The following is a 26,724-nucleotide window of genomic DNA, read 5'->3' as shown; positions in this document are numbered from 1 at the left end:
ACAATGGCCCTGGCACGCTCTGAAAAGACAGCTTTGAGAAGAGTCCACTCTTAAGCAGGCTCCATGGTCTTGTTTTGTTTCGTGTAGCTCCCCCCCCCTGATTTCTAGGTGTGCCCCAGCTATGCCTCAGAAGAAGGCCTCAAAGGTGGACCAGGAGGGGGCAAAGGTGGAATCCATCATCCCTCCCAAGGTTTGGTTAGAGATTTTTTTAAAGAAACATCCCGTGGAAAGCAATCTGGAATAAGATGTAGGACAATGATGAGCCCAGGGAAGTGGGGATCTTCCAAAGGACCACAGTACATTTACAGCATGAACTCATTGCTCAGAGCTGAGGAAATACAACTGATTTCCAGTCTGAGCTACATGGCTCCCTTTGAGTTACAAAGGAAGTCCCCCTGCTCTCCCACCCAGAAGGACACGTGGTCAGGTTGAAGTTGGATAATTTCTGTTGTAAGAAAACCTCTGCTCATCTCCATCAGGAATGCCATGAGTCGATGGAGATGCCTGTGCAGGCAGGATGTTCCCCACCCTCTCCTTGGTCCCCATGTGGCTTCCAGTCAGCTCGGACTTACCTTGAAGCTCTTCAAGGACAGTTGGGTCCTTCCTCTTTGTCTTTTGATTGGCTGGGAGCCAATAGAGGGTCAGAGTTTGGTGCAGCTTATTGGAAGAGGGTGCACCTGTTTCACGGGAGTCTGTCTGGGACCCTGGTCTCTAACTCTACTTCTCCATCAGTGTCCAGACCTGGAGCTGGATACCTCTTCAAGCCCCTCCAGTTTCTAGTGTGTGTCGATGCTGGGTTCCTCTGTGGGGAAGGAGGCCGTGGTGGGCCATCAGCTTATGCTTCGGGAACTCCTTGGTAGTTGTCCTGGGTGAGGGCCAAGGATATCCTCTGGATTCAGAAAGCCCTGACTGAGCACTACTTGAAGAGTTCCTGATATCCACTGTAGATTTGAGGAGCTGTTGTTGGGGATCAGAGAAAACTTTGGCAGGATGGAGGTCAGTGTGTGGATGCTTCTTGGGTCCACTTTGATGGCCAGGAGGACTATGTGAAATCCTGGGTCAGCTGCTTGATGACCCTGGAGCCAAGGAGGAAGGGGTGCCTCAAAGGCATCACTCTGATCTGCCTGGCTCCCACAAAGCCAGGAGGTTCGGATCCCCTGGCTCACTTTGGCAGCTTTGATGTCTCTGTGATCTTCTGTCAGAATGTGGATAATCCAAATGCTTCAGAATTTCCCTCAGAGGGTGGCAGTGCTGGGCTCCCGGGTTTTAGCAGGTGCAGGTGGAGACCCCTCCCAAGCTCCCCACAACAGACCACACTTTGATGGAGAGAGCTGGGACACTGGCCTAACATGCCAACGTTCCACAGTCTCACACTCCACCTCTTCCTGGCCGATGACCTTGAAGGCCATCACCTCCTTGGAGCAACTGCCATCTTCCTGGACACCTTTCCTAACCTGACCAGGATTAGGGAAGAGTTCTTAGGATCTACCTGGGAATGCTGGGGGGTGAGTTCCCTCCAGGGTGCTGAGTCCTCCTACTGCCAACACCCCACGCTTGCCACAACCCCAAGAGGCACTGCCAACCCTTTTGGGATGCCCCACTTGAGGCAGGGCAGTCTGGGGTGTGCACATGGTGGGATCAACATAGCCACATACTTGGCCCATCTCACAAGGCCCATTGTTAACAGTCCATCGTTGAGCTAACACTGTGCTCCGTTGACTTTGTAATCTATTCCCACGGGCCCTAAATGAAAGAATGACCTCCCAGTACAGAGGCACCTGCCAGGTTTCTTTTCCAGTGACGAAACCTTGGGGACCATCCAAGACAAGGTGCCTTGTACCAGCTATGTGACTTGGACCGAGTCAAGCCCCTTTTCTGTTACCTGAAAATGATGAGGTAAGGAGGGTAGGAGGGCTAAAGTTTGCCAGCAGACCTCTAATATCTACTCACTTTAGATTCTGACTTTAACAGGTCCCAGGCAGGACAAGTATCCTTTGTTTTTGCCAGGATGCGGACTGGCTGCCATCGTGGGGCATGCACAGAGCTCGCCTCTCCTCCGGCCAGGACACACCTCCGCCCAGAGCTGGCACCTGCCAGCTAGGTCTAGGCACACCTCCTGCTTGAGGCCCTGAGCTAAACACCCATCAGAAACTCCCAGGGGAGAGGGGCTGGTGGGGGTGAGAGCTTCCAATACGTAACTGATAATCACGGAGGTCTCTGTGAGCAAAAGCACTAGATTTGAGAATAGCTACAGCTGACAGCTATTGAAACGAGTTCCCACTCAGGGCCTCTCTGTCAAGCCAAAGGAGGGAGCAATCCCCCAATCTGGTTTTTAGAAAGGAACTGCCATGAATGAGAAGCTGTGGCCCCCACCGGAGAGCCCCAGCCCCCCGGACAGCCCGTGGGCAGCCTGCTGAGCTTGTCCAAGTCCTTCAAGGTTCCGGTTCGCGCCCACTGCAGAATTTCCCTGTCTGGTGTGGTCACAGCCTGTTCAGCAGAGCAGCCAGGCCAGGGGGTGGGGTCTCCCCACCCCCGAATCTCCTGAGGATACCCGGAGTAGGTCCTCTTTCCCTCCGGGGCAGAAATGAGAGCCAGAGACACACTGAGAGCCCGCCCTGCTGAGCCAAGAGGCGGCTGGAGCCATACGAAGAGCATTAACTATTAATAATTTCCAGTTGTTTGCTCGCTGGGTTCGGCCGGCTCCCCAGGCCTCTCTACAGGCCGGGACTCAACTCTGGCTCCCGCGACCGCCAGGACTAGCGCCCGCCGGGCTCTGCGGGGCCAAGGCCAGGGAACAAGGCGCCATCGGGAGCCTGGGGCGAGCAGGCTCCAGCACCTGTAGCGGGGCGCGGGGCCGGTCGGGGCCGGGGCGCCTTTCCTCCCGCTGCGAGGCCCGCCCGGCGCTGCCGGCACGCCCGGATCGGCCAGCTGCGGGCGGGCCGGGCTGCGGTGCGGAGCGCCGCGCGGGCGACGCAAGGCGGGAGCGCAGCGGCCCCTGGCGCCGAGGCTCGCAGCTGGGCCAGTGCGGGTCGGGCCCCGCGCGCCGGACGGGGCGGGGCGGGGCGGAGGGCGGGGCCCGGAGCGCGGCTGCCGGCGAGACTCGGACGGCGCACGGGCAGCCGGCAGGGAGGGCGGCCGGGCGGGCAGCGGCCCCGGCCCGCGTGTGAGCTCCTCGCGCCCCTCGCTCGCCCGCGACCCCCGGCCCCGGCGCGCTCACAGCCATGGTGGGCCGGCTGAGCCTGCAGGATGTGCCCGAGCTCGTGGACACGAAGAAGAAGGGCGACGGCGTCCTGGACAGTCCGGACTCGGGGCTGCCCCCCAGCCCTAGCCCCAGCCACTGGGGGCTCGCGGCGGCCGGGGGCGGTGGCAGCGGCGGGGAGCGCGCGCCGGCACCCGGGACGCTGGAGCCCGACGCGGTGGCGACCCCAGCAGCCCCGGTGAGTGGCTCCGCTCCGGCCCCTTCCCTCCCCATCCCACCCGCAGCCGGTTCCCGAGGGGCCATCGGCCAGCCCCGCCGGCCCGCTCGGGGCGCGCTGTCGGCGCCGCCACCCGCCCGTCGGGACGGCGTGGCCATCGCCGGGAGCCCGGGGCGGGAGCGCGGCGAGAGCCTGGCCAGCTGGAGCCGGTGGCTGGAAAATTGTCATCGCCTGGGAGGCGCGGGAGCCCCGGGAGAGGCGCGCCGCCGCCTCCTCTCTTCGGGGTGGCGGCCCCCGGGACTGCGAGTCTACAACTCGGCCCCATTCCCGCCCGGGTCCGGCCGGAGAGGGGCCCGGGACACGGAGAAGGAACCCCAGCCTCCTCCGTACTGCGGGTCTGGCACCTCCGCCACCCGCCCCCACCCGGCTTTGCCCCTACCGGGGGGCGCCTCCCGAGGGCCTGGCTCCTCCTGGCTGGTCTTGGGGGAGAAGGGTGTGCTTCAGCTCCCTGATTCAGGGAGCAAGGGAGCGGGCAGCCTTTGGGGACCATGTCAGTGGCGTGGAAGACAGCCTTTGAGAAAAGTTACCCCATGAGCTTCTGGCCTCCTGGTGTCCCCTCCCCCACCTTGTCCTGTCACCTAACCCCTGTCTGACTCTAGATGGGCGGGAGGAAACTTTCAAAAAGGAGTTCTTTTCTTTTATTTCAAAATTTGCATTTAAAGAAAAAACACCTAGACTTTTTTGCCTCAGGAATCACTCAGGTGGTGTTTATTGCCTTTCCCTAGAGCTCATGGGAAGCCACATCCTGCCTAGAGCCAAGGCCCAAAGTGGGGCTCTCAGCCCCCCTCCCTTCCCCTTGGGGATGGGTATTTACAGCCTCTCCCGGGTGGTGGGGGGGGTGGAGTTGTCAGTGGCTCCTGCTGTTCCTTAAAGACCTATGCACTTTCATGGGCGTGGAATTCTTGCCCCACTGACCCTGTCTCAGAGACCTCCGTGTACTCTCTCATTGCCGTTGGAAGGCACAGAACCCTTGCTGTCTGGCACAACCCTGACCTTAGGCAGATACATGCATTGGTGCCTCCGATGCTGCTCCCTCTACCTGGCATGTTTTTTCCCTCCGAGCCCATCCCCTCCAACCTCCCCCAACACCCAGCTGCCTTTTTGACCTATCAGAGCTCTGCTGGCCCTTCAAGCTCAACTTGTCACCTCCTCTGGGAAGCCTTCCTCGATGCTTCCCTGAGCCAGGCCAAATCAGTGGCGTGGTCCCCGTTCCCTGGCGGCACCTTGTTCAAGCGTCTGTTGGAACTCCTGCTGCGTGCACCGTCCCCAGCCTGGACCTGGGCCAAGGGGTGTGCTCAGGGAGTGTCTGTTGAGTGGGCAGGGTGAGGCAGCTGAGAAGGCAAGGCAGGGGCAAGAGAACTGAGTGCTTGTGTGGATTCCTGGCTGCAGTGTGAGTGTTAAGAGTTGAACACCTCCACTCCCTGTCATCCTGCGTCCTGCCGCCCTCAGCACTGCCTGAAGGCGCTCCCTGGGTTGAGGAGAGCTGGGGACAGAGTAGGCCTCCCTGCCACCACTTGGGGGCTGTTTCCGCAGCTCTGCAGCAGCCAGTGCCCACACCTTCCCCTGCCCCCCACCCCCCCCCCCCCCCCCCCGCCCACGGACCTTAGTTCCCAACCACAGCCCCTCCCCCAGCCAAGGCTTCTTAAGCTCTCCACCCGAGTTCAGGAGCTGGACCCTTTGCCCCTCCCTCACCTACCATGGTCCCCTTTGACTTTGGTGTTTCTACCCTACACCCTCACTTGACACTCTGCCTGGGTAACATGATAGCAGTCTTAGAGCCTACCTTCTAAAAATGTCTGCTTCCTTCTCTATCCTGGAAGATGTGGGGGCCGGGCCGCCACCTCCACATCCTGGCCGGAGTGTGGCTCCTACTCTCAAATTAGGCAGAGAAAATGACAGATCGCTTGTAAACCCGGGACTCCAAAAGGCTGCTTCCCGTGAACACTTAACACAGAAGCCCAATTCCAGTCAAATTGGGTGAAAAGTAGCCCCCGTGTCTGGGACAGGACTGTCCCCCTTACTCAGGCTACTTGATGAATCGAAGTTCGGGGCTTGGTGCAGGCTAGAAGCCCGTTAACCTCCAGGAATGCCGTGCTCTGGTTTCTGAATGGTGGAAGGTGGGGTCGAGACCTTTGGGGTGTTCATCTTACCAGTGAGTTTATGGATCTCTGCATCTTCGTTGGGTGTAAATCTAGCAGTCCCAGAGGCAGAGAAGGCGGCGGGGAAGTTGGAATCTTCCAGTGTGAAAAAATTCCTGGTAGAGTTTAGTTTTGTTTTGGCCTTTTCTGAAGTATTGCTGAGACAATGACAGCGTTGGGGTACACGTAATTGAGGGTTCTGGTTAGTGAGGCCCCAGTTCATCGAGGTTTTCTCATCGCCTTGCCGTGCGATGACGCAGCAGCCCCAGGGTCTGACCAAGGTTGTGACACTGAGCTCCTCAGCCTTTCACAAAACCTCAGTGATGGAAACGGGCATCCCCTTGGTGTGCAGATAAAGTGACAGGGCATGGGATGTGACCCAGATCTCCTGGCTCCCCATGCAGAGCTCTTCCCGTGCTGTGGGGCAGCCCTTCTCCGGCATTGTTGCCAGGAGGAGGACACAGATCACAGTCGGGTCCATCCGCAGGAAGCTCAGAGCCAGGACCTCTGTGGGGGATGCGTCAGACTGGCCTGTGGTCTAACTGCCTTCTCCATCCTCACAGAATCCAGCATCTCTCCCCAGTCCCCTGGCCTTCGCCTGCTCGCCAAGGCTCTGCCCCCTGTCCTTTGGCGAAGGAGTGGAGTTTGACCCCTTACCACCGACAGAAGTAAGGTAAATATAGCAGGCCCTGGTCTGATTGGATTTTGTCACTTTCATGTTTTGGTCCAGAAAGTAATGCTTGTTATTTAAAAAAAAAAAAAAAATGAGTTAACCACAAAAGTGTGCCAAAGACTTTTCATAGTTTATTGGGTACCATTTCGGATTTCTTTGTGTATTCTCACCAATTAAATACATAGACACAGCTCTTAAAATAAAAACAAGATCGTGTTATACATAAAGTCCGCCCCTTGCTTTTTGCACTTTGTGTATCATGACCATCAGATATTTACAATTTTGTAATAAAATAATTCCTCTTTCAGAAGCTGCTCCCCCCCCCCCCCCATTCCCCACCCCTGCCTCAAGGTGCAATAACCTTGTCTCCAATTACAATTTCACTTGCAATCTGAAAGTACCATTCTTCCTTTGGGAATTTATCTCATCCAGGATTACCTGGGGGCAGAGATTCACTGAGAGCCTCTGTTAAAGATCTGTCTTTTCAGAGAAAGGAATTTTACTTTTGGTAGCTGGTGGGTTTTTTGCTGGAGTCTCAGTTCCCTTAATACAAAGGGCCCTTTTATGGGAAACAAAGGCGGCTCACCAGTTTGGAGGTGAGCGGTTCAGTCCTTTATTCCTGGGGAGCTTGTATTTTGAACAAAATGAGGACATGACTTCATGACATTAGCTTCCACCAGCCTCTAACCTACTTGCCTAAGGAGAATACGTGTTTTCATCCTCTCCATTGAAAAGAATGCTAATTCTTACCCCCTGACCGGTGGGTAGGGGGCACTGGTGTGGGTAATGCTGTGTGATGCTCATTCTTATTTCAAGATCTATGAAGCTGCCATAATTACTCAGTAAAATGAACTAATGCTTTGCTTACATTTAAGAAGAAAAAAAAAAAGAAAAGAAAAAAGGTAGGTTCCAAGTTACCAAAAAAGGACTTAAAAAAAAAAAAGTAGAATATGGATGTTAATTTATTTTATTGAAATCAAGACTGTAATTGGCTTTGATTGATAAGGTCAGATATCGGAGTCTCTGGTTTGAGGGGGTCTCCAAACCGAAGGCCAAGTTTGGACCAAGTACAAGTACTTGGTATCACTGAACTTTCAGAACCAGCATTCAGGATTCCTGGGTTCCGTCATCCTCTCATTAAAGAACTGGTGGTGGGCGTGCCTGGCTGGCTCAGTCGGTAGAGCATGTGACTCTTGATCTCAGGGATGTGAGTTCAAGCCCCTCGCTGGGCATAAAGCTTACATTAAAAAAAAGAAAGGAAGGAAGGAATAAAGCAAGCAAGCAAGCTGATGGTGACTTCAGGGGACAGAGAATACAAACCATTCACCCCTAGTAAAGGTAGAATCCACCTTGTTATACCAACAACAGCACTTGCTGCGTGTTAATACTCTGCTCCGTTCTTATTGGGCACCTTTTGCAGAAAGAGGAACCGAGGCTTGGGGAAGTAAGGTGACCAAGCTCTCCTAGCTTAAATTCACCAAAACTCTTGGACTCCAGGGGCTGCGGCCCGCAAAGGGAAATAGTGCGTGCAGGGTAAACTTTGGGATCTTGCACACGTGCATGTAAACCCCAACCCCACTACTCACTCCCACTGTGACCTTGACCTCTGCACCTCCGTTTTCTCTCCCAGGGTAGTTGGTTCAGTTAAATTAGATCCTGGAAGTGAAGTGCTTAGAACTGTACCACACAGTAAGTGCTTCAGCTCCTTGCTGCTTCTGACCAGAGTAGCCACATCTCAAGGTTTGCACCACACGAGAGGATCAAGGTCACGGTAGGGACCCCTGAGCCCCAAGCTCAGGGGGAACGGCTTCGTGCTGCCTTATATCTCCCTCCCAGGTACACTTCCTCGGTCAAGTACGACTCAGAGAGGCACTTCATTGACGATGTCCACCTGCCCCTGGGCCTGGCAGTGACCTCCTGCAGCCAGACAGTCACCTGCATCCCCAACTGCACGTGGCGCAACTATAAGGCCGAGGTGCGCTTCGAACCCCGCCACAAGCCCACCCGCTTCCTCAGCACCACCATCGTCTACCCCAAGTACCCCAAGACCGTCTACACCACCACTCTGGATTACAACTGCCGCAAGACACTGAGGAGATTCCTGTCCAGCGTGGAGCTCGAAGCCACAGAGCTCCTGGGCAGCGATTGCCTCTCGGACGAGTGCTGACTCAAGCCTGGGTGGGGTTGGACCAGCTCCTCCCTTGCCCTCGAGTGTGGCTCGTGGCTCGTGCCCCAGAGGAGTCTGACCTAGAGACACCTCTAAGCCCAGCCCGGGGAAGGAAAAAAATGTCACGGCATCGTATTAGAACCATTGAGAGAATTTGGTTCATACAAATGGTCAAATTGTTTTCAAAAGGAGTATATTGTTAGTTTGCTGCTGCCTGGTTTCCCCAAAGTCTCAATCTGATGAGAAAACAGGAAGCCAACTGAAGCAAAAGGAAAACGGCCCCAGTTTGAAATAGGGAGGGAGGAGCGAGCTCTTCTTCTATTGGTCAGCTGGCCTGAGGAAGACCGTGGAGAAAGTCTCTGGGACGGAAAAAGTGAGTTTGGAGACATTTCAGCCTGAGGTGTCTTCCCTGAAAGCGGTGCTAATTCAGTGAGCTGTGACATCCATATGGGTTCAATCTGTGGAGAGCCGAGCTTCATGCCATATTTTTTTTCCATTTCCATTTGTATTTCCTGTTCACCAAAACTCTCGGAATTCTCGAAATCTTTTTCATGATATCAAAAAACCCCAAACCACAATATAAGTTGCCTTAAAAGAAAGAAAGAAAGAAAGAAAGAAAGAAAGAAAGAAAGAAAGAAAGAAAGAAAGAAAGGGAAAAAAGTTTCACCCTGTTCTCACCTCTTCAGGAGAGTCAGGTCAAACTGGCCAATTTGAGAGCAACGGCTTTGTTCTTATTCCTTCCACCCATTAGTTCCAAACTTGGGCTCTGGCAAAGCGCCTTGAACCCTTGGCATCTGGTAATGTGTCCACAGGCTTGTGTAACTCTCCTGATATGTATTTTGGGGTTTCCAAATACTTTCCTATTTTTTCATAAGGCAAAACATAGCAGAGGGCCCTTTTGAGAGAAACAGCATTTTTAAAGAATGCTTAGGGAAACTACTTTTGGGGATTCCACCAGGGAGTTTTGCTCACGGTGGGAATGGACGGCCACACCTAGGACTTACCGCTGTCTGGGAGGGGACAGAGGTAGATGTTTCTGGTAATCTGTTTCATCAGGATGGTTGTCCTCTCTCCAGGGATCCTGGGTCAACTGCTTTTCAGACTTTGACTGACGGCGTCCACACTGCAGAGAATTCCACCAGTGCCTTAGGTCTAAGCCCAAAAGCAAGAAAATCACTCCAACCCCCTCCGGGTGAAGGAAGGGTGACTTCAGGATAGGGGTTAATGTCACAAGTCAAACTCCAAAACCCAGGCACTGTCGGGATGGTACATATTTCTCGAAAGTGCTTATTTTAGTGTAAGTGACAATCAGGGCATTAGGTGCGGACGGAAGACACTTCGTGAATTCGGCTGAACTGGCCTCAGAAGCAGAAATGGCCGATGGGCCGGAGGGTGCGGTGGGCCAGGCTGTCTCTGGCTTTGGCTCCCTGCCCACCCTGCCTCCTCCCTGCCCCAGCGTGTACTTCTTCCTGCCTCTCCCTGAGGTTTTTGAGTGAAGAAGGTGGCAGATGGCTTTTGATCTTCCACTATTGGAAAGAACATTCCACGGATATTTCCTTTGAATACAACCACGTTCTCTCATGTGCTCGAGGGTTGTAGGGTATCGTAAATCCGGATTCCCGCTGTATCTTTGGGTTTCTGTGGATGGTTTCTGTGTGTCCTGAGAGCGAAATTGACAACTCTGTAAGTACCCTGGAGCCACAGCAGGGACCTTTGTTCTGAGGAGAGCAGGTGTGCTGATAATCACTCTCCTTTAATGTTATCGGAAGCCCCTCAAGACAGTCTGTCCGGTGTCCTCTTCAGCTTTAACAATGTTTAGTCTGTCGTGCCCCTGTTCGGACGCATCTCTCGGTGGAGCCCGTGGTGGGGTCTATGGTCCTGAGTGTGCCGTAGCGAAGTTGAGCCGGAACCCGTAAAGGGGCCCCCTGGGATTCCACACCCCGCTCCGTCATGCAGAGTAACAAGTACTGTCTGCTTCTGGAAAATTACCTGGCATTTCTTGACAAACACGAATTTTCCTCTCTGATTTCGTAATCTTATCATTGAAGACAAGTGGTAAATGTAATTTTTAAGTTATGTTAAGAGAATTCCCAAGGCTTTGCTCTGGCCCAGTGGGGACACTTGAATGAACTCAGAACAGTACTGTGGACAGCATGGCAGGAGAGACATGTGGGAGAACATAGCCTTTGAACACAGCCGCGCTTTGAGATGTCCATACGAGACTTGTTTGTTTTGGGGGTTGGGTTAAGTTCGGGAAAATCATTCTAGGTGTGGAGAGAATCTGAAATGTATCAGTAAAGTAAGTAGAAGGGATCGATTGTGAATGTGTAATACAAATGGAAAAGCAGGTTTTAAGTTATTCACTAGGGAACCAACTGTAGATCTTTCTCACCTTCTCTTTTTCTTCATACCTGCTTTCTGCAAGTTGCAAGAAAGGAAGCATATGAAGATGTGATGGGACACTTTGGTGAATAAATGACGTTGATCTTTGGTGGATTTGTGTTAGTTTACAAGGTGGAAGCAATGATTTCTAAAACTTACTCATTAAAACCAAACATTCCTAAGCATATCTGAGAGTTACAGTTTACTTATTAAGTAAAAAGTCTTTGGGGCACCTGGCTCGCTCAGTAGGAAGAGCACGCGACTCTTGATCTCAGGGTCGTGAATTTGAGCCCCACGTTGGGCGTGGAGCCTACTTAAAAAAAAAAAAAAAAAGTCTTTTTTCTCAGTCTCTTAACTTATAGCTTTCATGTAATAAAGCGGATTTGTATTTTCGGACAAAAGTTGTTTTCTTTTCAAATTCAGACCTGTTAAAAAGAACGATTACCTTTTCATTCAACTCTTTTCCTGTTTCTAACCTTAGGAGATCCAGAAGAGCATTTGACAAAAACTACTTTTTCAATTTATCTTGACATCTGTCCCATTCCATTTTGCTTTGTGACTTCTTCATTTAACAATAAATTATCTTTAAAGAAACAAAACTTAGAGATGCCTCTTTTTTTAAAGTAAAATTGTAATGTTTTGGTGAAGAAACGTGAGAAGAACAGCTCCTCAACTTGAGAAATTTTAAGACGTGATTGTGCTTTAATCATATCACATTTCTGTCGGGAGTATGCATTCCCCTAGGCGTACAAGAAGATTTCACAGGGACCCCTCGGCACACGCAGTTTTCAAGAATTTGTTCCCAGATTCAATGTGTACTCTTTCCTGAAACCCATCTGCCCTGCAGCTGTGACTGGGCCAGTCCTTCCTCCCCACCTCCCCTTTCAAGTTGCCTTTCTCCCATTTTGCAGAAGAAATACATGTGTTAGTCTAACACATCTTAATTTTATGGTGGGATGTTGCTCTGGGCTGGAAAAACCCATAGGCACTAGACAAAGGGACAGAAACCTCGATATCGGGGCACCAAAACCCCACTGGAGGGATTCATGTCTGTCATTGTACCACACATAATTTCATCAAGAACGAAGTATGGTAGCAGAAGCAAGATTGGCCTGTGTTGGGAAGGTCTTCCTTCCGACGTCTCATAAAGTGAGGCAGTTGAAGTGATAACACCATTCATTTAATACCCACAGTCTCTTCAATCTCAGACTGTTGCCTTCCCTGAAGGAAAGTCCCTGTGGGCAAAGTGTTGATAAGAAGAGAGTTGATAAGAAATGTGAAGGCGTATTATTTCATTCAAGTGTCAAATTCATGGCAAGGCTCTGTGCCTTATCTGTTAGTCCTCGAGTTACAACTCAAGTATGTCCCAGGAATGCATGTTATCATTTCTATATTATCATACGTATATATATTTAAAGCCAGTCTCTTTTTAACAGAAATGAAGTCTAATTTGGCTGGTAGGGATGACAACAAGAACTGATATTGCCACTTAGGTTATATAGTGTAAATTTCCCATAAAATGAATGAGCTAATAGCAGTTTCAAGGTTTTGTTGGAAAAATATTTAAAGTAAGATTAAAGCTATAATTGTGTACGTGTGTGTGTGTGTGTGTGTGTGTGTGTGTAGAGAGAAGCAAATACATGTTGAAATTAATATTTCACTTTTTCCTTGAAAAGTATCTTTCTGAGAATATCAGATTAAGCTGGTATCTCAAGAGAAAAAGTAGTAGGTGTAATTAACAATATGATAAATCTTTTTTTTTTTACTTTAAGTTTATTATTTTTTTTCAACATTTATTTATTTTTGGGACAGAGAGAGACAGAGCATGAATGGGGGAGGGGCAGAGAGAGAGGGAGACACAGAATCGGAAACAGGCTCCAGGCTCTGAGCCATCAGCCCAGAGCCTGACGCGGGGCTCGAACTCACGGACCGCGAGATCGTGACCTGGCTGAAGTCGGACGCTTTAACCGACTGCGCCACACAGGCACCCCTAAGTTTATTATTTTTGAGACAGACAGAGACAGCGTGAGCAGGGGAGGGGCAGAGAGAGAGAGAGAGCACAGAGCCCAATGTGGGGCTCAAAGTCACGAAACTGTGACATCATGACCTGAGCCAAAACCAAGAGTCAGATGCTTAACCGACTGAGTCACCCAGGCACCCCTAATAATATGATAAATCTTAGGAAGCCTTTTTGGTATACTTCCCAGAAATGCGAAAAATGAATGACCTTATTGATTAAGTAACAAATCATATTGCAAAAAAACCCGCCTCTTTTCAAAAATTTTTTAATGTTTTATTTATTTTTGAGAGAAAGAGAGAGAGAGAGAGAGAGAGAGACAGAGTGCGAGCAGGGGAGGGACAGAGAGAGAGGGAGACACAGAATCTGAAGCAGGCTCCAGGCTCTGAGCTGTCATCACAGAGCCCGACGCAGGGCTCATACCCGTGAACCGTGAGAGTATAATCACTACAAAGTGTTTTGTGCATAACACTACTTCCCAGAGTTCTTTCTATGGACCAAAAGGAGGTTCTTTGATCAAATAAGTTTGGGAAGGCGTGCTGGGTGGCTCAGTCAGTTAAGCATCCAACTCTTGGCTTCAGCTCAGGTCATCATCTCATAGTTCACGAGATCGAGTCCCACACTGGGCTCTTGTCAATGCCGACAGCATGGAGCCTACTTAGGATTCTTTCTCTCTGTCTCTCTCTGCCCCTCTGCTGTTCTCTCTCTCTCAAAATAAATGAATTAAACATTAAAAAAAAATAAGTTTGGGAAAATGAAAAGCTGAAAATACCAAATATGTTCATTGCAGGGCTCTTTAGAACACCCACATTAGTGGGGCCCCTGTGTGGCTCAGTTGGTTAAGTACCTGACTTCGGCTCAGGTCATGGTTTCACAGTTCATGGGTTTGAGCCCTTCATCCGGCTCTGTGCTGAGAGCTCAGAGCCTGGAGCCTGTTTCGGATTCTGTGTCTCCCTCTCTCTCCGCCCCTGCCCCACTAGCACTCTGTCTCTCTCTGTCTCTAAATAAATATCAAAACAAAACAAAACCGCTAGTGTTTAGAACACCTGCATTAGTCAGCTTTTGCTGCTTACCAGCCACAAAATCGCAGTGGCACACAGCAGCATTAATTTCTTGTGTAAAAGTTTATAGGCCTGATAGGGCAGTTCTGCCCAAGGTCAGGTGTTGAGTTCAGGTTCATTCCACTTGTCTCTGAAGCAGGCTAGAGGGATTACCTGGGGCACATTCTTCTCATGCAAGAGGTCAAAAGATCCCAGAGGAGCAAGTAGAAACATACAAAACCTCTTAAAGTTTGCACTAGGAACTGCCACCCAGTCACTTCCATGCATGTTCTATTGGCCAAAGCAAGTTGCATGGTCAAACCTAACATCAGTGGGTCAGGGAACCATACTTCCCCCATGAATGTGGGAGGAGTAAATATTTGCTGTGCAATAAACTACCCTAGCCTTTAATATGATAATGTGGATGTAGAATCTTCAATAGGGAAAATCTAGTTTGCAGAATATTCTAAACTCATTGGACCAGAGGACCCAGGAGCATTTCATGGACTAATGAAGGACTAAAAAACATAGCACTAATGTTTTTTGAAATGCACTTTAAGAAATGCTGGTATAAACCACGTATGACAATCAGAGTCGAGTCAGCAAGGCCCAAATCATACTAGATATTTCCAGCAGAGGGGATTTCATACAGAGGATTGATCACACAGGTGTCAGCAGGCTAAAAGAACAAAAAGGGGACCCTGCAGTAACCCCAATTATCAGTAACTGTGTGGGGCAGTTCCCACTCGTAGATTGATCGAGAAATAGCACAAATTACCAATGCCATGATTTGCATACAGATCTCACAGGCACCGAAAGTATACTAAGGTAATATTAGGAACAAATTTATGCCAATGAATTTGACAGCTTAGTTAAAAAGGGGAAATTCCTTTGACAAACTTATCTTACCAAATTGACACAATGAAATAGAAAATCTGAAGAAAAGATACATCAAACTCTCTCTCTATATAAACTTCTGTTCTTCAAAGACTCCTTTAAGAAAATAAAAGGTAATCCAGACAAAAAAGATTTACATCTGACAAAGGACTTATATCCAGAATATACAAAGAGCTCCTACAAGTCAACATTGAAAGATGAACAACCCTGTTAAAAATGGGCGATGGGGGCACTTGGATGGTTCAGTCGGCTGAGCATCCAACTCTTGATTTCAGCTCAGGTCATGATCTCACGGTTTGTGGGGTCAAGCCCCACGTCGGGCTCTGCACTGGCAGTGTAGAGCCTGCTTGGGATTCTCCCTCTTTCTCTCTCTGCCCTTCCCCTGCTCACACGCGCTCTCTCTCTCTCAAAAATAAACATTAAAAATACATACATATTTTTTAAATGGACAAGGGACTTGAACAGACACTTCACAAAGGCAGATACATGGATGCGAAATGAGCACACGAAAAGGTGTTCACCATCATTAGATGTCAGGGAAATGCCAAATAAAACCACAACGAAATACCAGGAGATAGTTATCCAAGAGAAATGAAAACGTGTCCAAAAAGGAGCATACTCATGACAGTTTTATTCACTAGAGCCATATGAGGTAACTGCAATGTGTCCATTTCACAGTGACTGAAATGTCTGTGGCGTATATTCACAAGATGGAAAACCACTTCGTAATAAAAAGGTTCCAAGTTCCAAGTAGGCACTTTTTTGTTCGGCCCCAAGGCCCCACAAACACCAGACTCTGAGACCCTGGCTTCACTCCTCCCACATTCCCTCTTGGCTGCACCCCAGGAATTTGTTTTGTGGCTTCTTTGAATTGGCCAGCCACTGAATCCCCATTTCTTTGTGAAGCTCGCCCTTTGATGAGGTGAGCTCTACACCAGCACCAGGCCGGTCTCTCCAACAGCTGCGGAGTTACCCCGGCCCAAAACATCATCGCCAAAACTCCTACTATGGATTGCATGCTTCCCAGGGGGCGAGGCGCTATGCCAAATGCCCTACGTAATTATTGCATGTGATTCTCACGGCACTGAGGTAGGTATCTGCGTCCCTCTTTCCAGATACGGTGACTCATGCTTGGAGAGGCCATTCCGTGTGCCCGAGGTAACACAGCCCGCACATATAGTGGGAAAGAGAGAAATTCAGCTCTGACGTCAGAACTCATCATTTCCACCACTATGCCAGACTGTCTCATAGCAGAAAGGTGACCACAGGCCATCCCCACTCTCACCACCCACGGAAAGAAAGCTCTAATGCAAAGCGACCAAGACATCCTGAGGCCACAGACCCTTCCATGCGCCGCACTCCCTCAGGCACACTGTGGCTGACCCGAAGACCACGGGAGGTGCAGCCCAGCTTTCCACCCTCTGCTGTCTTCACCTTGAGCACTGGGGTGTCGGGCAAGGTCCTGTGGCTGAGCATTAACACACGTCCCCTGTCCTCCTCCCTTTGGGGCCGCGCCAAAGCCCACGTTCCCTTCACGTGATTCCATGGTTGCCCTTCAACCTGGATGGCCACGCAGAGAGGGCCATTGCTGTCTGCTCGAGGGCCCCTGCCAGGGGGGCTCTCCAGGGGAGGACAGGCCTCTTCCAAACGCGAAAACTCTGTAAGCAGCCGTTTAAGGCAGGAAGAAGGCTGCTCGGTCAGCTGGGGCTAACAGGGACCAAGATGACCACTTATGCTTAACTTTCAAAAAGGCATTGTGATTTTTTGTATTGGCTTTCAACTTTTCCTGAGTACACTGCAGGTCTTTAATTCCTCAGAAGGCAGGGACCTGATCTTAGACCTCCGCAAGGACCCTCTTGGGCCCTACACTATGCTGCATAGAAACTACCCTATCCCTTGGACCCCTCGCGAGGGCTGCATCTTTGTGCCTGAGGGTGATCCCCGTGCCCCCAACGGAAGTAGGCCTCAAGGCCCACACCTTTGGCAGGCTGGAAATGACAGGAAATTAACACCCCCCCCCCCCCCAGCACCACACCTCAGCCAATGCCTATGGGCAGTATAACAGCCCAGCTCCCTCACGCTCGGGCTGGATAAGCTCCAGCTACCCAGTATGGAAACTGGTTTAACAGTGTCCCTGGACTGATGGTCTTTCCCTCCTGTGCCTTCTCTACTGACCTTTCCTTTACCCCCCAAATAATCTAGTTGCATTTGGGTCTTTGTCTCGGGATCTGCTTCTGGAAAACCCAAACTAACCCAACACATGGCCCTCAATAAATACTCGTGCGAGGGAAGGATATTTAGGACAAGTAGCATAGTAAGGTCTTTTTAATCCTCCAGAACTTTGCTTAAAATCCCGTTTTAAGGGATTAGAGGACAATATATATATATATTTTTTAAGTGAGATAAAATTGGTATATAACATTACGGCGTTCCAGGTGTACATTATAATTCAGTATTTGCCCACACGACAAGGTGATCACCGCCACAAGTGTGCTTACCATCCATCACTGAGCAGTTGGGCCCCTTTACCCATTTCCCCCATGCCCCCACCCCTTCCCCTCTGGCAACCAGCAATTTGCTCTCTGGGAGGACCATATTTAGAAGAGAAGCAATATTCCTTTTGAGCCTTCTCATAATTATCTCCCAGGGTTGGAGTTCTGGAACTCAGTTATTTTGACAACCACATCAGGGCAGGGAGTGTGTGTAATTTAAAAAAAAAAAAAAAAAGGCTCCAGGATATTTGAGGCACTTTTCTCTGGCTCAGAGAAGCATGCTGTGTTTTACCCGTTAAATTAGCTTAAGATTTAGAACTGAGATCATCTACACATTCTCTTTCTGAGGGGAAGATGACAGACATCTGCGACGAGAAATTAAGTAAGAAAGAGATGCCAACTTGTCTGAGAAAGAAACAAAAAATCCTGAAGCAGCTCTGTCCATTACACTGCGGAGGTTAAGGGACTGCGGTTCCCCCGGGCGATTCGGACGCCCTGGTGGAAGGAGAGAGGCCGACCCGCCGGACACACCAGACATCCGCTTCCTTCCGACGGAGGTCCGATTTCTTTTTATTATTCTTTTCTAACGGGTAAACCTGTGGGGAGGACAACGCGCAAGCCAGTCGGTGTCGGGGTGGGGGTGGGGGGGGGGGATGGTCACTCTGGCAGAGCCAGGTCAGAATGTGTGACGGTGCCTCGGAAGAAGGGATCGGGGTGGTGGGCTTTCCTGCCGTCGGGGCCACCGTCTGTCTCCGGGAGGTAGGGTCGGCTCTCCGGGTCCTCCTCGGCGCACGGGTCAGGGTGGAGGCCCTTCAGGGCCAAGAGCCGGTACCGCTTCCTCCGGTTCAGTTTATATACGCGAATCCTTTCCTTCTCTGCCTCCGGGTCGGCGAGAATTCCATCCCAACGCAGGCTTTCGTTGACCTGCTTGGCGAGGTGCTCTTCTATTTCAGCGACAGAGCGGAGACTTCGAGTGGAGGAGTAAGGGGGCGTGGGCTTGCTTTCAGCTTTGTCCTGCTTGCGCTCTGGCCTCGGGCCGGGATCTTTGCGGGGACTTAAGATGTGGTGGAAGGATGAGGACAGCTGCTGATTCTTCAGGCCTCGACTCTGATGTTTATCTGCTGAGCAGATGAAAGGTGTTAGCGGTTGTCAGCCTGCTGCCTGCCCTCCGCCTGCTCGGTTGCGATGCCCGAGTCACCAAAGATGTGAGGGGGTGGAGGCCCCTGGGGACCTAGAGCTCAGCTAGCCAAGCCCACCAACCTGTACACACGCACCGGCTCTATGCTTTCCGTCAGGTCATTTTGCGGGGAGGAGGAACCATTTATTGAGCACATACTGTAGGCCAGGTCCTCTGGATAAAGTCTATCAGCCCTATTTTCCAGCTGAGGAAACTGAGACTCCAGAAGTCTTAACGGGGGCACCTGGGTGGCTCAGTCCGTTAAGCGTCCGACCCTTGATTTGGCTCTGGTCATGATCTCATGGTTTGTGAGTTCGAGCCCTGTATCGGGCTCTGTGCTGAGGGCACGGAGCCTGCTCGGGATTCTCTCTCTCCCTCTCTCTCTGCCCCTCCCCTACTCGTGCTCTTTCTCTAAATAAATAAATAAATAAATAAATAAGAAAAAAAAGTCTAACTCAAGCAACCTCACATAGTGAGTGGCAGGACCAGGATTTGAACACAGGCCTGACTCCCAGTGCCCTATTCTTTCCACCATGTTCCACATGCACATCGAGGTACCTTCCGCTTCCAGGAGTCTCTACCCCTAGTGCAGACTTCTTCATGATGGGAGAAATGAGAACAACAGAGACACTCCCTACATCTGATTGTGGAAAGCGATATTATGCCAAGCCGGGAAATACTTCTGCTTCGTGGCTTGTGCTGATATTTCTTATATTAATAGCATTTCGGAATTGTAGAATACTCATATAAAGTACTGTAAGTTATGGCTCTTTCATCAGCTCATCCTTCTACTTTTGGGGAGACAGAAATCCCTCCCAAAACAAGAGAAAATAAGAAAAAAAAATCCTGTCTGGGCATTTCTGTATCTTCCTACTCCCCCAAAACAACTCGGTGTCCCCTGCTGACAGTATGAGTTACATGCCATTACAACGTCTCGAGTCAGAAGTGAAGCCAAAAAGACAAGAAGTTTCCCAGTTTGGTTTTGGAGATACACATGGGGCTTTTGGACCTAAACTCCAGAATTTCTTTCTTGCCTTTCTGTGAAGATTCCACCCGCAGGAGCCATTATAATCTTCCCGTGGTTCCCTCCCCCAAATACAAGGATGACATGGGGAAGGCTGCCGCTCCTTCTGCCCCCAGCTTGCCAGGGGGTACCAGCTCTGCAGGCCAATGGGCCAGGGCCCAGGAACTTGAACCAGGGACTAACCATGCTGCAGGTCAGTGCTGCTGTGCCAGGATCAAGGACGGTCCCCAGAGAGGGACCACACAAGTGACAAAGGCAGGTGCATTCCATGTCACGGTTGCACTCTCCATAAAGTGGGTGCTCAGTGCCTCTGTTGAGAAATCGGGGGAATGGGCGGTTCTGGGAGAGGAAATTTGTGAGATACAGGTAGCCCGTGGGATTGTGGCATGTGTTGCTGTGTGTATGTATGTGAGGTGTCCATAAAGCTGGAGAACCTGAGGGCGTAGAGTCACATGCGTGCAGGAAGTGTCTGGGGTGGGGTGGGGTTTATGAATGTGAGTGTGTAGCAGAGGACCCATGTGTACGTGTAGACTGGGAAAGGCTGTGCCTGATGGGGTATCTGTACTTGAGTTTTATTTGGTGACTATAATGATATAAGGGGGTTGTTGTTGAGGGTGTTGGGGAGTATAAGAGTATGTAGCAGTGACTAGTGTGATGGTGTGTGTGTGGCTGATGGCTGGCCCTGGCAAAGTGGGGGGGGGGGGCGGAAGACAGTCTGTGCAGTAAAGATACTTTATATGCATTTACAGGATGTCTAACATCTAAGGCAGGTGTCCTGAGCACATGAGACAGAAGGCAAAAGCCTGCGTTTCTGAGCATGTTGGTCACTAGTGTCTTAGTATTTTAGGATTGGGGAAAGTGTGTGTGTGTGTGTGTGTGTGTGTGTGTGTGTGTGTGTGTGTGTGTGAAGATGAGGGGATCTCTGTAGGAGGGCTTGAAATTTCTGTGGGCAAGGCGGGGATATTTAAGATTCTGAGTTCCAGCTGAGGGATTAGGAAATTGAGAGGGTGTCCATGCAAAGCTGAGTTGCTGTGTGGAGCTGGGACCCTCTGGGGGAATAATGCTGCTATGTGGGGGATCTCTGTGGGGTAGAGGGTCTCCAAGGCTGTAGAGAATTCTCCACGCAGGATTTGGGGTCTCTGTGGACACCTATGGTTTTTATGGGTGGGGCTGGGGCATCACTGTGTTGCGTTAAGTGGGAGGACCTCTGTTTGGGACTGGCGAGTTTCTGTTTCTGGTCTGAAGTGGTCCTGCAAGTAGATGAGGGATCTCTGTGAGGAGTGGGGAGAGGTGACCTTGGAGAAGAAACCCTGGCATGGGAGGGGCGCCTGGGTGGGTGGCTCAGTCGGTGAAGTGTCTGACTTCGGCTCAGGTCATGATCTCCGAGGTTGGAGGTTGGTGGATTCGAGCCCCACATCAGGCTCTGTGCTGTCAGCTCAGAGCCTGGAACCTGCTTCAGATTCTGTGTCTCCTCTCTCTGCCCCTCCTCCGCTCATGCTCTGTCTCATTCTGTCTCTCAAAAATAAACACATGTAAATTAAAACATTTTAAAAAAAGAAAGGAAGAAAGAAACTCTGGCACGGGAGCTGAGGCTGCCGCGCTAGCTGCGCCTCTTACCGTCCCCCTTGCCCGACCCTTTCGTCTTCTTCTTCTTCCTTTTCTTCTTCACCTTCTGTTTGCTCAGTTCTAAGGCGTTGCCTGCTATGGGGGGCAGTTTGGGTCTCTGCGAGCTCGCAGGGTCACCCTCTCGCTCCTCCTCCTCCTCCTCCTCCTCCTCCTCGTCCTCGCCCTCTTCGCCGTACCCGGATGCCCCGGCCCCACCGCGGCAGTCCATCCGCCCTCCCGGCCGCCACCTGCGCCTGGGGCAGCCCAAGACCCGCGGCCGCCGAGCCCGCGGCCGCAGGAGCTAAGCGCCAGCCCAGGGCCACGCGTCTCCATGGCGACCGCCGCACATCGCGCGTGCGCAAGCAGGAAGCTGCCGCCCAGGGGCCGGCCGTGGGAGTAGGCGTGCGCGTGCGCCTTTCAGTATGTGTGAGACCTTGGCCCCGTCCGCGGTGAGTCCGGGAGGAGGAGAGAGATTCTAAAGCTTGGGCTGACGCACACGTTCACTTCTGTGCCTTTTAAAATGCTGTTGGTTGTCTACTAAATTTTTATCTCCCAGCTTCCAGTCTCGGTACGTCCCCCCGGGCCTTGCGAGCCCAACGCGTCTCAAACAAACCTGTTTCCCCATGGTTCTCCTGGAACAAAGCAGCTGGACGGGCAGAAACCTTCCCCGACATTCTCCCTGTGCCCTTACCTAGGCTGGACTCACGGTCATGCTTGGCACTTGAACTTCTGGACCTCCCACCTAAATGGTCTCTCTGCATCCAAACCCTCCTCACAAATCCTTTATCCGCAACCTGCTATAATGAACTCTTCAAAACAATTGGCTAAATTTCACTCTCTTGCTTAAAACCCTCCAGTGGGCCCCCATCACAATGCCTAGCAAGACTGAACTTTAGGGGTGGCCGGGTGGCTCGGTCGGTTGAGCGACTGCCTTCGACTCAGGTCGTGATCTCATAGTTCCTGAGTTCGAGCCCCGCATCAGGCTCTCTTGGCTCCCTGCTGTCAGCACAGGGATCCTCTGTCCCCTGCCTATGCCTGCTCCTCCCTCGCTCTCTCTCTCTCTCTCAAAAAAAGACTGAACTTTAGTGTGGCTTACGAGGCCTGGTGTGATCTGCTTTTCTTGCCGAGCTTATCCACCACAGGCTGTTTTCCGAAAACGAGTGCGAGAGTATCTCTCATCCTCCTGTGCTCTTCTAGCCTCCTACCACTTCCGCATCAAGAGACAGAGTCTAAGTCCATGCCCCTTCAATGTGGGTGGGTTGGTTGACTCACTTGTAACCCATGGAATGGGAGGAAAGTGCGGCTGTGGCTTCTTGGCTAGGTAGTGCAAAGTAATCAGCAGCATCCATGTTAGCCTTGGAGACCTCAGCCCCCTGGAAGGAAGTCTGATACCTTGAGGCTGCCATGCTGGGAAGAAGCCCAAACTAGACCACATGGAGAGACGGTAAAAGTATGTGAAGGAAGAGAGAGAGGCCCCAGCTGCTCCAGTCCCCCTTTTCCACATCCAGCCGTAGTCTCGCTGCAACAGCAGACTGCCTCCCACCCCCAGCCCAGGCCAGCCTCACGAAGCCAACCCCATCCTGACTTCCTGACCCAAAGAGGTTGTAAGAGACAAAAGGACTGGAATTGTCGACCAAACTAAGTTTTGGGGTAATAAGATATGCACCAATAGGTAACCGGCACATCAGTTTTTTTATCCTAGCCATTCTAGTGATGAGGTTTTGGGGTGATGGGTGGGGGTGGTGGCGTTTGGAGCTGATGACTCAGAAAGAATTCTTGAAGACTTCTTTGGTGAAAAAAGGTGATTTTAGTAAAGCACGGGGACAGGACCCGCGGGCAGAAAGAGCTGCGCTGGTGTGGTGTAGAGTGACTGCTTATATACTATGGAATTGGGGGAGGTAAAGACAAAAGGGAGGCCTCCAGAGGGACTTTGATACACTAAAGAGAACGCGTAAGATGCCTGAGGCCTTGCTGTTGTCTAGCTAAGGTTGTTTTCCCTCTAGTAAGACATTAACGTTAGGACGGTAGGGCGTTCCTAGAGAAGTGTTCTACTCTGTATTTGCCTCAAGTGTTTGTCAACGGGCGGCAGGTTATAAGGAAACTTAATTTTACCTGCCATTTCCTTCTTGCCTTTGTTCCCACATCACTATGGAAGGGGGATGTTGGGGCTCCAGGAAACTGAGTCTATAGGTTTCTGGAGATGGGGCTACTGATAAGATTGCCTTTTTCTTGTAATTTACTGAGATATTTGTAAACTGATGGAGACTCATGTGCTGCATGACTGCGATCTGTTTTCTTTCCTTTCCTTTGTCCTTGGGCAGCCGGGGTGCCTGAGGAATATCACGCACCTCCCACCTGGGGGGAGAGAGGTGCTAGCTTGTGCTTTGCCCTCAGCTTGCCTTATGGTCCCTCATCACTAGTGTGTATGAAGTTGTATTTCTCTGTGGTTGTAAATGCCATTTCCCTCAGAAGTAATTTTTTTATTTTTTAAATGTTTTTCTGTATTTGGGGAGAGAGCGTGAGCAGGGGAGGGGCAGAGAGACAGAGGGAGACAGAGAGTCTCAAGCGGGCTCCGTGCTGTCAACACAGAGCCCGACTTGGGCTGGAACTCATAAACTGTGAGATCGTGACCTGAGCTGAAATCAAGAATCGGATGCTTAACTGACTGAGCCACCCAGGAACCCCAGTGGGCACTTTTTAAACCGCTTATTGGCCATTTGTGTATCTTACTTTGTGAAAGTGTTTGTTGAAGTCTTTTCCCATTTTGTAATTGGGATGTTTATATTTTTAGTGTCGATTTGTAAGAGTTCTTTACATGTCTTGGCTATAAATCCTTTCTCAGTTTGATGGCTGCAAAGACATTTTTCCAGGTCTGCAGCTTGTCAATTATGTTCTTGTTAGTGTCTTTTGATAAGCAGACATTATGGGGCACCTGCGTGGCTCAATGGGTTAAGTGTCCAACTTTGGATCAGGTCATGATCTCACGTGAATTTGAGCACCACATCAGGCTTTCTGCTGTCAGTGTGGAGCCTCCTTGGGATCCTCTGTCCCCCTCTCTCTGGCCCTCCCTGGCGTGTGCTCTCTCTCTCTCTCTCAAAAATAAATAAACGTTAAAAAAAAAAAAAGAAAAAAGAAAGCAGACATTTAAAATGCTGATGAAGCCATTTTATCAGTTTTTTTTTTCTTTTAATATCCTCCCCAAGGAGTCTTTCCTTACTCTTACTCCTTTTTTTTTTTCTTTCCTTACTCCTAATCACAAAGATAGTCTTCTGTTTTCTTCAAGAAGCTTTAGGGTTCCAGGGTTCATTTTTTTTCCAAATGGATTTCCAATATTTTCAGCAATTTTCTTTTCTTTCTTTTTTTTTTCCCAGCAATTTTCATTGAAGAGACACTTCTCTCCCCATTGACTTGACTTGGCATTTTTTGTTGTTGTTAAATATCAACTAACGTATATGTATGAATCCATTTCTGGACTCTATTCTGTTACATCAATCTATTTGTCTCTCCTCCCACTGATACCGCATTGTCCTGGTTATTGTAAGCTTTACAGTAAATGTCGATGTCAGGTCATGTATGTTTTCCAGCTCTGTTCATTTTCAAGATTGTTTTGACTATTCCAGAGCTTTTGCTTTTCCATACACATTTTTAAATCATCTTGTCTATTTCCTTAAAACAGCCTGCTGGGATTTTGATGGGGATTGCATCAGATCTATCTGGTTTGGCATGGCACTATTTTACTCAGTAATGACAGTCATTAGTACTGACCCACACACAGGCATGTGTGGACACGTTACTCCTCTGTAAAGGACTGTTCTGTTGTTCTGTAGGTATGTCCTTAGTCCTCTCAGACACTGGCAAGCTCCCTAATGTGTCCAGCACAACTCTACATACCCGAGTGCTTGGAATCTGCCTTTTGCCTGTCTGCTTTTGTCCCTAGGAGTTAAGTGAAATGTAAATGACAGAGATCCTTTGTGCAAATGATCACCTGCCAATAGAGACGTCAGGGTTGGCTTTCCAGGTACTCTGCCCTATTCCCCCTGGTGCTTGTAGACAGGTGCTTGGAAAGGCTGGCTTCTCTTCCTTTCCAAGAAAGGCTGGCATGTCTTCCTCTCAGCTGGTCCTCTGTACCTGGATGTTCATCTGGCAGGAGGCAGCTTGACCATTCTGATTCCTGATTTTAGTGAAGGTTGCATAGAGGTTATATTGAGCCAGCCAGTCAGCTTTGAAAGAGAAAATTCACATCCAGGAAAGGAACATACTGTTGTATAATCATAAAAAGCTCTTGCAAGTAGAGATTGGGGAAGTATATCCCAATTTGATTGATGAGGAATCAGAGATGCAAAGTGACTTGCTCCATCTCTCTCTGTTAATTAGCTACCGTGTTGGGCCTGAAATTGTAACTGAACTAATGTGAGTTCCCTCCTTGGTGAGTTACAAGTAGAGACTACACCAGCTCGAGGTGTCAGAGAAAGGAAACTTTGCAGCAAATAGGGAGATCAGGGGAATAAGTTCCAAAACTGTAACTTGGGAAGCTGTGACTTCCCAAGCACGAGTATGTGCGTTTCTTTTGTTTAGGGTAGGATGAATATTCAGAAAGAGGAGTTGTGTCATTGTAGGCAGAGGTGGGCATAAGGTCAGGGAAAAGTGCCTTTGCACGCATTGTGTGTGATGTTAATGAAGTTCAGCTCCTTCTTGGGTGGATATTTTAGAATTACAATGAGGTAGAGACAACCGTTGGTTACTCCAGGGCCCATCTGCACAGTTCGGAGTCGTGGTTGAGCTCAGACTAGTCTGGGTGGTCAGGGCTGTCCTTTCAGTTTTTATCATGGGATGCTATGCCCGTGGGATTTTTTGCCTGAGTTAAAAGACAAGCTGGAAATTGAGTGCCTGGTTCAATCAGTACAGCATGTGACTCTTGATCTTGGGGTCTTGGGTTTGAGCCCCATGTTGGAGCTAGAGTTTACTGAAAGAAAAATATGCTGGAAACAAGACTTAAGGAAATGTGGGACAAAGGTGAGTGGGTACATGCAAGGGTCAGGTCTTGGGGTCTTGCTGGTGACAAAATCCACATTCCTAGTTCTATATCTCTTGCAGGAGATCAGTTGATTTTACAATGCCGTTCACTGACCAACAGAAGAGATGATAGTATTTTCATTACTTGTTCCAGCTTCCTTGTTTATACTTTCTTCTTGTGGTCTCAGTGGCTGGTATTGTTTTGAGCAGTTAAGAGCTGAGCTTCCTTTACAAGGGTCAAGTTTTCCCTTTGGCCAGCCCTGATGTGGGCATGCCTTGGAGAGCTTGGGACTTTATCCCTTCCTGCTACCCGCTTAGCCGGGTCCCTCCAGCTGGCTGGGCTGATGGTTCCCACTCTCTGCTCTGCCCTGCCCAGCCCACTTTCTCCATGCTGTTAGTTTTTTTCCCCCAAGGCCACTAGGCAGTTTCTACTCTTCAGCCGCACCGGCCTTAGACTTGGGCAAGTGGAGACCCTGCCCTGGGTCTTGTACTTCACAGGACCCTGTTCTGACTCTCCTCCAGCTGTCTCCCTAAAGGGCAGGAAGTCTGTGGAATTAAGTGGTTCTGCTAACCTCGTCCCTCTCCCCCATCCTTTTTTTTTTTTTTTTTTTTTTTTAGTTTAT

At 50.1% G+C, this 26,724-nt stretch overlaps 2 protein-coding genes and 1 non-coding gene across 5 annotated transcripts; 2 read left to right on the top strand and 1 right to left on the bottom strand.

Annotated features, from left to right (window-relative positions):
• Positions 1-3,082: 3,082 nt before the first annotated feature.
• RFLNB (refilin B) lies at positions 3,083-11,435 on the top strand. Its single transcript, XM_027034617.2, has 3 exons — positions 3,083-3,437; positions 6,178-6,287; positions 8,124-11,435. The coding sequence occupies exons 1-3, from the start codon at positions 3,222-3,224 to the stop codon at positions 8,452-8,454; spliced, it is 657 nt and encodes a 218-aa protein (XP_026890418.1). The 5' UTR covers positions 3,083-3,221; the 3' UTR covers positions 8,455-11,435.
• Positions 7,447-7,519, top strand: TRNAK-CUU (transfer RNA lysine (anticodon CUU)). The gene has a single exon. It is a non-coding gene; the product is annotated as a tRNA-Lys (tRNA).
• Positions 11,436-17,497: 6,062 nt separating the features above from the next.
• LIAT1 (ligand of ATE1) lies at positions 17,498-21,394 on the bottom strand. Of its 3 annotated transcripts, XR_003412672.2 has the most exons (4): positions 21,101-21,235; positions 20,779-20,992; positions 19,667-19,793; positions 18,261-18,400 (listed from the first exon to the last, which is right to left on the bottom strand). XR_003412672.2 is itself a non-coding variant. In XM_027034618.2 (2 exons), exons 1-2 carry the CDS (start codon positions 21,315-21,317, stop codon positions 17,940-17,942), a joined length of 681 nt encoding a protein of 226 aa, XP_026890419.2. In that variant the 5' UTR covers positions 21,318-21,394; the 3' UTR covers positions 17,498-17,939. The 3 variants fall into 3 exon arrangements, 1 of the variants encoding a protein (XP_026890419.2); XR_003412671.2 differs by having other exon boundaries at positions 18,265-18,403; positions 19,667-20,992; XM_027034618.2 differs by lacking the exons at positions 19,667-19,793; positions 20,779-20,992 and having other exon boundaries at positions 17,498-18,403; positions 21,101-21,394.
• Between the last annotated feature and the right edge of the window lie 5,330 nt (positions 21,395-26,724).

This window comes from Acinonyx jubatus, chromosome E1, assembly GCF_027475565.1.
Source record: "Acinonyx jubatus isolate Ajub_Pintada_27869175 chromosome E1, VMU_Ajub_asm_v1.0, whole genome shotgun sequence".
NCBI lineage: Eukaryota > Metazoa > Chordata > Mammalia > Carnivora > Felidae > Acinonyx > Acinonyx jubatus.
This window is presented reverse-complemented; position numbering and strand designations above follow the sequence as displayed.

Excerpts from the sequence above, each read along its gene's own strand:
- RFLNB (XM_027034617.2), top strand. The coding sequence starts at position 3,222 with ATGGTGGGCCGGCTGAGCCTGCAGGATGTGCCCGAGCTCGTGGACACG. Across the intron at positions 3,438-6,177 it reads TGGCGACCCCAGCAGCCCCG|AATCCAGCATCTCTCCCCAG; the intron begins GTGAGTGGCTCC and ends CCATCCTCACAG. Across the intron at positions 6,288-8,123 it reads TTACCACCGACAGAAGTAAG|GTACACTTCCTCGGTCAAGT; the intron begins GTAAATATAGCA and ends TCTCCCTCCCAG.
- LIAT1 (XM_027034618.2), bottom strand. The coding sequence starts at position 21,317 with ATGGACTGCCGCGGTGGGGCCGGGGCATCCGGGTACGGCGAAGAGGGC. Across the intron at positions 18,404-21,100 it reads AGGGTCGGGCAAGGGGGACG|CAGATAAACATCAGAGTCGA; the intron begins GTAAGAGGCGCA and ends TCATCTGCTCAG.